The 11,179-nt window shown below is 41.8% G+C and overlaps 1 protein-coding gene across 2 annotated transcripts in view; it reads right to left on the bottom strand.

Moving 5' to 3' along the window:
* Positions 1–6,041: 6,041 nt before the first annotated feature.
* ATP9B (ATPase phospholipid transporting 9B) overlaps positions 6,042–11,179 on the bottom strand; it is a 2,296,170-nt gene continuing 2,291,032 nt past the window's right edge. Inside the window, exon 29 of one of the 2 annotated variants that reach the window (XM_085605931.1) lies at positions 6,042–8,153. In XM_085605931.1, the coding sequence (XP_085462057.1) occupies positions 8,017–8,153 (137 nt within the window). In that variant the 3' untranslated portion in view covers positions 6,042–8,016. The remainder of the gene's footprint in view (positions 8,154–11,179) is intronic. The other variant, XM_085605930.1, reaches the window with a different exon arrangement.

Here is an 11,179-nt window from a genome sequence, read left to right as displayed (position 1 = left end):
AACTCCAGCACATTCAAAATGCTGATGATAGATTAGAGCTTGATCTGAACCAATGCTCTCATATTCAGTTCATCTCAAATCGGTACATTGGCTACCGGTTCACAAACACTGCATTTTAAGGGTTCTCTGCCTCTGAAAATGAATCACTTCTGGAACAAGTATAAGACTATTTGCAAAGTTTGTTTCACTACTTATAACCCTGCCCACCATCTTCGCTTTACGAAGGCAAATCTGCGGCTATGTCAAGAAGGATAAGTTACTTTCCTGTAATCCGTGTTCTCTTACAGGGGCATACTCATCAAAGTCATAAGCACTGAATAGTCCCGCCCACATGCGGGGACCCCGGAGCATATACAAAATAAATATATATTTGTATGTTTAGCCAAAAAACATGTATGTAGTACTTTCAAACATACATATATACATGTAAATACATATACATAAAAATGCAGCTTAACTTCATTCAACAGGTTAAGATGCCAAAATTGTATTGAATAGTTCATTTAAAATAAAAATAAGTTTATATAGCATTTCTGTAAAAAAGAACGTGCACTCCTCTGGTGTTCCAATGCAGCCTTTTATTTTCAAAGAAAAAGGCAAGTAATAGCAGACAAATAGCCCATAGGCTGCAGAAAGAAAACCACAGCAGTAATAAACTGGCATAGTGCCTTTAAGACCTCCAAGACCTCCCTGCTCCCATCATGCACCACAGGTGACAGTTAGGTCAGGTCTTTTTTATGGTGTACTAACATGTAGGAATCATGAAGAAAGATAGAAACGCTACTAAACTAAAGGTATTCGTCTGGGGAGGTGCACGTGCTGCTTATGACTTTTATGAGTATACCCCTGGAAGAGAACTAGGATTACAGGTAAGTAATTTATCCTTCTCTTCCAGGGGATACTAATTAATAGGCATAAGCACTGAATCGAATAGCAAGCCCATACCTACTATCCTGCGGACGAACATTAGTATAGTTACAGCAAAACACTCCAAGGATGAATCATCCAAACAGATTTCTTAAAAAGTCTTGCCCAAACTGAGCATCTGCCTGAGTGTCAGAGTCTAAACAAAAATGGTGAGTAAATGTATGCACTGATGTGCATACATGTGGCCGCTTTGCAAATCTCTGCAATAGGTACATTTTTATGGATAGAGCCTAGTAGAGGCCTTTCCCTTGGTAGAATGAGCCTTTGGTTTGCCAGGGACAAGTTTGTTGGCCAACTGGTAAGACAATGTGATACATGAGACTATCCATCTAGAGATGGACTATTTGGAAGCTGCACAACCAGTATTTATGGAACCGTAGTTTACTAACAGGTGGTCTGTTTTTCTCAATGCTTTGGTCTTGCCTACGTAGAACTTCAGAACCCTCTTAAGGTCTAGTGAATGTAAGGCCCTTTCCAGCGGATTTGACGGAGTAGGAATAAAAATAGGAAGAGTAATAGTTTGGTTAATATGAAAATCCAAGACCACTTTAGGTAGAAAACTTGGATGCGTTCTAAGGACCACCCTGTTTGCATGGAACATGATATAAAGTTCTTTATAGCACAAAGCTTGTATCTCACTAACTCTGCGAGCAGAGGGGATGGCCACTAAAAAAGCAGCCTTCCATGACAAGTGCTGCAGAGGCTTTAGGAATAGGTTCAAATGGGGCCCCCATCAACCTAGCAAGAACAATGTTAAGTTCCCATGGAGGGGACGGGGATCTGATTGGTAGGTAGACTTTTTTGAACCCCTCAAGGAAGTCTTTAACCACCGGTAGCTGAAAAAAGGAAACCTGCATAGGAGATTTTCTGTATGCTCTAATAGCTGCTAAATGGACATTTATAGAAGAAAACTGAAGACCTGCTTGGCTAAGTACAGTAGGTATGCTAAAATCACCTGCTCCTGACCCCGAATGGGATCATGATCATTATTAATGCACCATAAGTAAAAACGCTTCCATTTAAAAGCGTACGACTTTCTGGTGGATGGTCTTCGTGCTTCCTTAAGAATGTTCAGACAGTCTGCGGACAAATCTAGATGCCCTTACTGGAGGACCTCAGGACCGATGCCGTCAATCGTAGAGATGAGAGGTTGGGGTGGAACACCTCCCCCCGTTTTTGGATAATAAGTCCGGTCGGCATGGTAACCTCCTGTGTGGGACCCCAGATAGTTGAAGAAGATCCGGATACCACCACTGGCGAGGCGATCAGTATCATTCTGGTCTTGGCCCTGAAGAACTTGTTGATCACCAGAGGAATGAGTAGAATTGGAGGAAAAGCGTGAAGTAATGTCTGCAACCATTTTATCAAAAGCACATTCCCTCTGGAGCCTGGTTGGTGAAACCTGGATGCGAAGACGGGGCATTTTGCGTTTGTTGCATCTGCAAATAGGTCGATGTCTGGAACACCCCATCGATGAATGATGTCCTGTTCAACATCGTTGTGTAGCACCCAGTTGTGAGCTTCAACAAAGTTTTGACATAGAGAGTCTGCATGGACATTGAGAGAACCTGGGAGATGGATTGCGGAAATTGTCAATTTCCTTGCGAGAAGCCACTTCCATATATTCGGAGCCTCCTGTGAGAGGGGTCTCGACCTGGTTCCTCCCTGTTTGTTCAGATAATACATAGTTGTGGTGTTGTCGTCTAAATCAACAGGGAACGTGTACGGCAGTAAGGGAGCACTGACTTGAGTGCAAGATGTACCGCTCTCAGCTCTAGTAGGTTCATATGGTACCCCTGCTCCATCTCTGACCAGATTACTTGTACTTGAAGAAGACCCATGTGAGCCCCCCAACCCTGGAGGGAAGCATCCGCGACAATTGTCTGACTGTGAAGATCCTGATGGAAAGGAACTCCTTTCAGCAGATGCAATCGTTTCACCTACTATTTGATTGAATCCTTGGCTGACTGAGGGAGAACCACAAAGTCTTCCCAGTGATCCAATACTTGTAGCCACTGGTCCTCCAGAGTTTGCTGCAGAGGACACATCTGTAGTCTGGCTTTCGGGACGATGAAGATGCAGGATGCCATCGAGCCCAGAAGTGAGGACACTTGTCTGACCATGGGATGGTGAGGACCGAGGAGAGTGCAGCACTTGTTGTTTATTGAGGATAACCTCTCCTCCTAAGGATACAACCTTGCACTTACGTTATCTAGAGAAACACCCAGGTAGCGAATCTTTAGAGGCGGATTGAGCTAGAAATGTTGAGACACTACCTGAAAACGCAGGAATTTCAGATGTTTTCTGGAAATCGGTACGTGAAAATAAGCGTCCTGCAGATCTTTGGAGCACATCAAGTCCACTTGGTGTAATTGAGGAAAAATCTGGTACAGTGCCAACATCCAAAATTTCTCTTTGTGGATGAACTTGTTCAAAAGCCTCAGCTCGAGTATTGGTCTGTACTCTTGGATAGGACCTCTTTTTCAGAAAGTAGCAGGAATAAATTCCCTGTCTTTGTTGTGGAGAAGGAACTGCTTCTATAGCGTCTTTCTTTAGTAGGATGTTCACCTCTGCTTGTAACAAGTGGTGGTTGGACATACCTTCCCTGAGGTGCTACTGATGGAGGTGGGGATTTGAATGTGAGCAAGTAACCATTCTGCGCATTATTGAGTATACCAAAGAAAAGCAGTAAATATTTGTTTTACATTTCCAACATTGAGCGTTGTATGGGAACACACATTACAAATTGGTGTCTGCTTAAAAAGCATAATAGAATGTTCATATATCAACATAGATATGGCATTATACATCATATCTAGCTCGCATCACTTTATACTAATCCAAATGATTGGCAATGCATACTCAAAATGCTACACCGAACAGCATGAGCTGGCATTTTCATTTTAAACAATAAAAAATGAAAATTCATTTAAATTTATCAGAACTTCAAGCACTAAACCTGATTCACAATAAGCTGTTGAATAAAGTTTTGTACACATTTTTAAAAGGTAAAATTGTGTTCACTTTTGTAATGCGCCTCTGCAATTCCTGACACCTGCCAGACGGCGTGTAACGCCAGGTAATACCTCACCCCCAATAATGCTTAATGACATAATAATAGAAGTTTTTCAACATTCTAAATATGGGAGTATGTGCCCAGCGACCTTTCCCAAACAACACAGGGCTAACGCTTAGTAAAGCTTGTTCATTACAAGACTCCCTATGTCACTCCTTGCTACAAACTGACAAGCCCAAGAGTACTATAAAAGGTATGCATTGCCAATCATTTGGATTAGTATAAAGTGATGCGAGCTAAATATGATGTATAATGCCATATCTATGTTGATATATGAACATTCTATTATGCTTTTTAAGTGGACATCAATTTGTAATGTGTGTCCCCATACAAAGTTCAATGTTGGAAATGTAAAACAAATACTGCTTTTCTTTGGTGTCATTGACAAAATAACGCAAAGTATTTTCTTTATTTTAATCGTATTGAAACGCACTGTCTGCCTCTTTAAACATGGCAGGAAGTCAGCATTTGCCTAACCCATGATTGAGGAGTGCGTGAACTACGAAACGTGTTGGGTGTTACATTGGTTGCTGTGTGTGAATAAAACATACGCTTACCGGAATAGAGTGTCGGCTCTGTATTCATCGTCGTGGTATATTGATACCGAGGATTAGTACAGTTGTGCTGGGATTTTAGAGGTTCGCAACCTCGTCGGACACTCCTCACTTAAAGAGGCTCGAACTAACGTGACTACGTTGTTGGGATAAATATATATATATATATATATATGTATTTTGTATATGCTCCAAGGTCCCTGTACGAGGGTAGGATTATTCAGTGCTTATGACTTTGATGAGTATCCCCTGGTAGAGAATACAAATGTACACAAATAGGAAGCCTTGCTTTCGTGGCCACTGCTAAAGCATGTAAAATGCTTTCCTTGATTTGATTTACAATTTGTAAAGCGCTACAGTCACCCAGTGGGCACACTGGTGCTATTCAAGATCACCACTCCAGGAAAAATGAGGTCAGTTTAGAGACTACCGAAAAGCTACATTTCAGACGTTTCCTGAAGCGAAGGAGATCACGACTTCATCTCAATTGTGGTCTGAGATACTTCCAGCTTTCTGCGCTAATCGTAGACAAGGCTCCCCCACCATTCCGAGATTGCAGGAAATGCGGAATAATTAAAATATTGGCCAATTGAGATTGGAGGGCCCTTAAATTTATTAAGCCACCAGTCATTTGATCAGCAAGTGGAGTCGCCAAAGATAAGTACTTCTGGTTTATCCATGTTGAGGCACAAGAGAGACACTACATAACTGCAGTCAGGTCGTTTTTCAATCTTTCAAGTTCTTGAGAGCAAGGACAGCCTCGAAGCTAGGTATTGCCAGCACATAAAAAAAACAGATTCCAAAGAAGTGGATCAATGACCTAGTGAGGCAACACAAATCCTAAAACAAACTGCAAATCTACACATTTTAGATGACCAGCTTGCTAAGAACACAAAAAAGTACCTCAGCACCTGCTAAACCAGCAGGGTATACGTGTTATGAGTGTGACAGCGCTCCTCCTCCTCCTTACACAAAGTGGCAATTTTTACACACAGAAAGGGAAGCAAAATGTTTTCACCTTTTTGTAACTATCGTTTTTCTTTAATATACATAGATACGTACTTCCTGTCATCGTTAGGGGATGACTGATTTTCTAAACGTTTTGGTTCCCCTAGATGTATTGTCATCATAGTCCCCATATCACCCACTCGAATGTCACACATTGCATTCCGGTTTGGTTAAAATGCAAAAGTGTAATTCTTCTTCATCTTTATGTATCAACTGCACCCTGAAAATAAATAGTGCCTAGGCATTATCCACACATTCAGCAGCAAAGGCACTCCAAACGTGTCTGGTGTTCATCAGCTAACCACGGTTTTATCGTTGCCTCTCATTGACCTACAATAACTAAACGTTGCTGCAAGTTCTGCGTGAGGAAATGGCGACATCTTGTGGGAAGAGTACGCATATATGATTCTTTTTTTACAGATCTGTAATAGTTAGAAAAGGAACTCTTTACATATACAAATCACATGCAACATCAATTAGTAGAAATTAAGCTTTATTGCTCTGATAACAAGAAGTTATATTACTTAAATGAGAAATCGAATTAAAAGCATACGAAACAAAATAAATGGTGAAAAAAACAAAACGTTTCGCAGAAATCGGTTTTAGGAAATAGTCATTCTTGCACACAAACCTGTATAAGGTGGGTAAACGGGACTTCTGCCTGAGATCTGTACTGTGCAACGGGAACGGCGGTTTAGTTTAATATGCTGGCACTTGGACGAATACATTAAAGTGCAAACCATCCACAGTTTATAGCAGAAACTCTTAGTAATTAATTAAAAAGAACCAATAAATACCTTCCACAGGTAATAGCAGAAACTCTTAGTAATTAAGTTAAAAAGAACCAATAAAAAATGCCTTATCAGTCGTAGAGTGCAAAAAAAAAAAAGAACTGAATAAACGGTCCGCTCCAAAGTTGGTCCCAAAACATTCTTCAAAAAATTCACGTGTTTTTCAGAACTGAACGTGGACTACAAGGTTACTATTTCGTCAACAGTGGTCCAATTGAAATACATTTTCCTGAAATAAATATACCACAACAAAAGGAAGTAAAGAAGGAAACATTGCCCTGGGTCACCTTGCAGGCATCGAGTTTGGAACATAACTGTTTTGACACTGTCATTCTGTAGTACAGTAGTATATCACCGCCCTAATAGGATGTGTGGTACCCTAAGCTATTGTCACATTAAGTCCAATGCCTGGACCATAAGATAAAAAGAACCCAGTGGAAGATGACGGATTTTCCTACCATAACATTAAGCCTGTATCACGCATTTTACCTGAGAAACCTACGTAAACAGATTACAGGTCAATGCAAAGAAATACCAACACGAGGTCAGCGAGGCATGCGGCTCACGAGCATCCAAGCCAATATGAATGGGTGTCGAAAGCTAGGGAAAGCCTTGTTTGAGTACACCCAACCGGTCTGCCATCACTAGACCTTTCGTTGACGCCGCCTCGAAATGCACTGCCTTGCTTAAAAAAAGAGAATCCCCATTTGATCTTAGTTTTTCACGTGAATACGTATTCAAGTTAACCTTTCAGTATATATGTATATGAGTAGATACACCAGTAGGCGGTCTGCGTACGGCCTATGGAAGTCTTAACACTGCACCGAGATGACACGCCTCGGAACTGTAGAGTGTGCAGAACTGTCTTGTGCCAAACTTTGAGTAGATATGTTTTACTGCTACAAAATAGTCACAGACTTTCAACATATATAGGTGTTAGCCAGGTATACCTTTAAGTAGCTTTATACTTCGGCAGCTGCGCAGAGCGATGTACAGAAACAGTATGGCGTTTGTGCATCTTTGGTGTCAGTATCCCTTCGTGGAAGTGCCACCAATGTTGTAGAGGCGCTAGAAATGACTCTATAGATTAACCGGGGAAGGGATCGCGGCAATAGCAGCTCCTATGGTAAGACTGTGCTATGTGGACGTCTGTCCTAGTCCATATAGTGACTACCCATCAGGTCTAATATAGCAGGATACATACATACAGGCAGCATCTATAGGCCCTGGCCTGGATGGTACTGAGAGTAGAGTGCGCGTGTACAGAAGACAAGGCTGAGCATCAGACGGCAGCAGGGCAGCAGCCACAGCAAACTGCGTTCCTTCATCTTCAGTCTGTCAAAATCATCAGCCTCAAAAGCAATAAAACCAGTCTAGTGCATATTGAAAAATATCAAAGAAAAGGGGTCTTCGGCGTGAATCCTTCGTGCGAGTCCAAAGGAGAAGTGACAATGCCGAAGACAACAGTGGCCATCCGTCTGATGTGGAGTGCCTTGGGAGCTCTTGTCTAGGGAGTGTGTCGGGTCAGGAGGGCCCCCTCTTGTGCTCGGCTGGCTCCCCTGGACCTCTTGTAACTCTGTGGCCCCTCACAGGGGTCAGGGAAGCACGTCGGGAGGGCGGGGCGGGGCCCCGCCCGGAGTGGCATGTGGGCGCGGCCTTCCTACGCCGTCAGCTTGGAGTAGCTCGGAGGAGAAAACTTGCGCTTCAAGTACTTCACGATGTACAGTGGAAGGCAGCTCACAACCGTGATGGCTGACACTTTCCACAGGAAGGTCACAGTTGTGATAAAGGCAACATCTGTGGAAAGAAAAGCGAAAAGAAACCATTTGTTTATCTAGATAATTTGTATTGAGTATAAAACAAAGTACCAAGAGCACATAATACAAAAGGAAATAGAAATAGCATGCAAATAAATACAACGGATAAGATACAACCATATGTAAAGGAATGAAAGAGGAAATATTAGGGTACGTATTAGTAATTATTTATATATTTTGAGAATACAGGAAAGAGAAAAAGAAATTAAATAGAGGGAGAAGAGAAGAGAAGAGGAGAAAAGGAAATAGAAGAGAGGGGAGGAAGGGAAGGGGTATAGTTAAATAGTTATTAGTTTAAAGATGAGTGTGCAGATAGGAAAGTAGTAAAGGGTAACCATAGTAAATCAGATTTGATTTTTTGAGCCAGTGATGAAGATGAGACAGTAGAGATTCTGTGTTCATTATAAATAAAATTCCACCATGTTAACATACTTATTTTAGAGTTAGCTTTCCAGAAAGTAAGAATAACTTTAAATGCAAGAGCAATAAAGAGGTCAAGCAATTTTAACTTCAACGAGGAGTCATGAAAATCAGCAGACATGGATCCCAGAAAGACATTATGAATTGATAGTGGAATACAAAAAAGAAATATCTTAGAACATTTATTCCAAATGGATTTCCAGAACTTGAGAACATAAGGACAATAATATAACAAATGAAGTAATGAGCCATTGGAAGAAAGACATGACCAACAACGAGGCGAGGAAGACGGGTTGATTTTATGTATAAATATAGGTGTCCGAACTGCTCGATTGTATAAGAAAAATATTGATTGAGTAATATTAGCAGCTCTAGAAAAGAAATAATTAACTGGTGCTTGACTCCCCCGCAGCATGTAAGACATGCAACATAGGTTACATAGACTTGGTTCAACTTCCTTTTGCAAACTCCTTTAGTGCTTTTCAACAAAACTAAGATATGACAGGAAAAAAGATTTGGAGGATTCATGTATTTCATACCAATGATCAAGAAATCTTCCTGTATAACTGTCTTACGTGCAAAGTATTGTCAAGCAGTGCCCAGTACTCTGCAGGGTTCTGCACACAGGGCAGTCCTGCTACAGGTGCTGTGCAGTAGTAAAAGGCATTGGACTTAGGACTGAGCAGCGGTTTCAGCGGTCTTTACTACCGGTGATTATTTCTCTTCCAAATAGCCTGAGAGTGAGAGCTAGAACAGTGACACGGTCCCTGCAAGAGCATTCTGTGGAGAACATCAGACTTTGCATGTGGATCAGGGTACTGCAAGCGGAGAAGTGTAAGAGGCTCCTCAATGTACATCACTGGCTTCACAAGTCAGCTCCAGGGTTCTGGGCTAACACGCGTGTGTCATTGGACATCGTCATGATTAATGTCCAGGACATTTGTCACCATAGGCACCATTTCAGCCACATAGACCACTGGTCTATGTGGCGACAACTTGGTTGTCAGAACTGTCTGAAACACAATAGCTGAAACATGATCCAAGAAACATTTTAGTCGTCTAAAGCCACTTTCAAGAATTCGGTGGCCAAAAACTGGCCACATGTTTTGGTGTTAAGATAGCATAAACATTCTTCTGGATCCACAAAGGATATCACTGTTGGACTGTGTAATACCAGAGATGATCAGAGGTCAGTACCTCAAAAGTTAACCAGTACTGCCGAGGCGTTCTACACTTGTCCCTGATCCTGATACAGGAGATCCTCTTCCCACCAATTAAAAAACAAATGCAGATTCCTTGGCCAGCTTAAAAAATGTACTGCAGCAAGAACAATTCCTGAGCCAGTAAAGGTTTTTAGGAAGCACAGACCATGCACATTGAATTTGCTTTGTGGCAAACAGATCAATCTCTGGAGTCAACTCAATTGTGCCACTGTGATTGTTTCTCCCAATTTTAACCTCTTGTGATATTTTAATTTCAATTGTTAATATTAATCTTGTCATGTTTTTTATTGATGTTAGTATCTCTGACAGTATACATTACAGATTTGCAAGATGATGAATGAATGGCTACATTTTGACTTGTTTTATTTATAAATTCAATAAACAGCTCATTTTTGTATTTTTATAAAATCTTTTGGTTGGTCGATTGGGAGGAGTGTGGACGGGCTCTGCCGGAGGCGGTGTGGGAACAGGGGGACATTTCTTCATGTGATATGGGAGTGCCCGCAGGTTCAAACATACTGGGCAAAGATACACGACTCTATAAGCAAGGTGTGGGGGCTGAGGTCGCGGCCTGAGGCCAAACGATGCCTCTTAAACATCTGGGAGCCCACGGACCTACCGGTTAAAGGCAGAATATGGGTAACACTAGGACTGACGGTTGCAAAGCGTAATATAGCGCGCCTCTGGGGGGCAGATAGGCCGCCGTCGCTTGGAGCATGGAAAGGAGACATGGATTGGTGCATGCTGCAGGAAAGGATAGTATATGTCTCGAGAGGGTGCCCCGGGAAGTGGGTGGCGATCTGGTCTCCCTGGAATGCATACCGGGGCAACATCTGCGAGCCCCCAGTCCCTTCTTCCCCAGAAGAAATGGTATCCCCAGAAGACGGTGAAAATGTCATATCCTGTTATGTTGAACCTTATTGCATTGAGGGACGGTCCAGGGGCTTGCGGCTGAACACTGTAACTCTATTGATTTTAAACTGTGAAGTGACCAAATGTTGAATTTTGTTACTAAAAAGAATTTACAAAAAAAATAAATCTTTTGGTTGTTTTTGGTTCATTTTGACAGCACTTTAATCATTCAATTGTATTGTTTACAATTACATTGGTTGCCTTAATTGTGTACAACATTTGGAATTTTCCCTACATTAAGGAACCGCATCCCAATTGTAGGGGGCCTCTTTCTTTACACCAATCTCTGGAGTCACTCAGAATAAAAAAAGATCACTAACAACCTCTTTGAGGCCCCACTCATGGGAATCAACGGTGCACCTGCTCAAATCTCACCCTGTATATTTTGCATACCAGGAAGGTATGACCAAAATGCTCAAAAGGTGAATGCCCTCCCCCAATGATACCTGCC

Source organism: Triturus cristatus, chromosome 5_1 (genome assembly GCF_964204655.1).
Source record: "Triturus cristatus chromosome 5_1, aTriCri1.1, whole genome shotgun sequence".
NCBI classification, from domain to species: Eukaryota; Metazoa; Chordata; class Amphibia; order Caudata; family Salamandridae; genus Triturus; species Triturus cristatus.
This window is presented reverse-complemented; position numbering and strand designations above follow the sequence as displayed.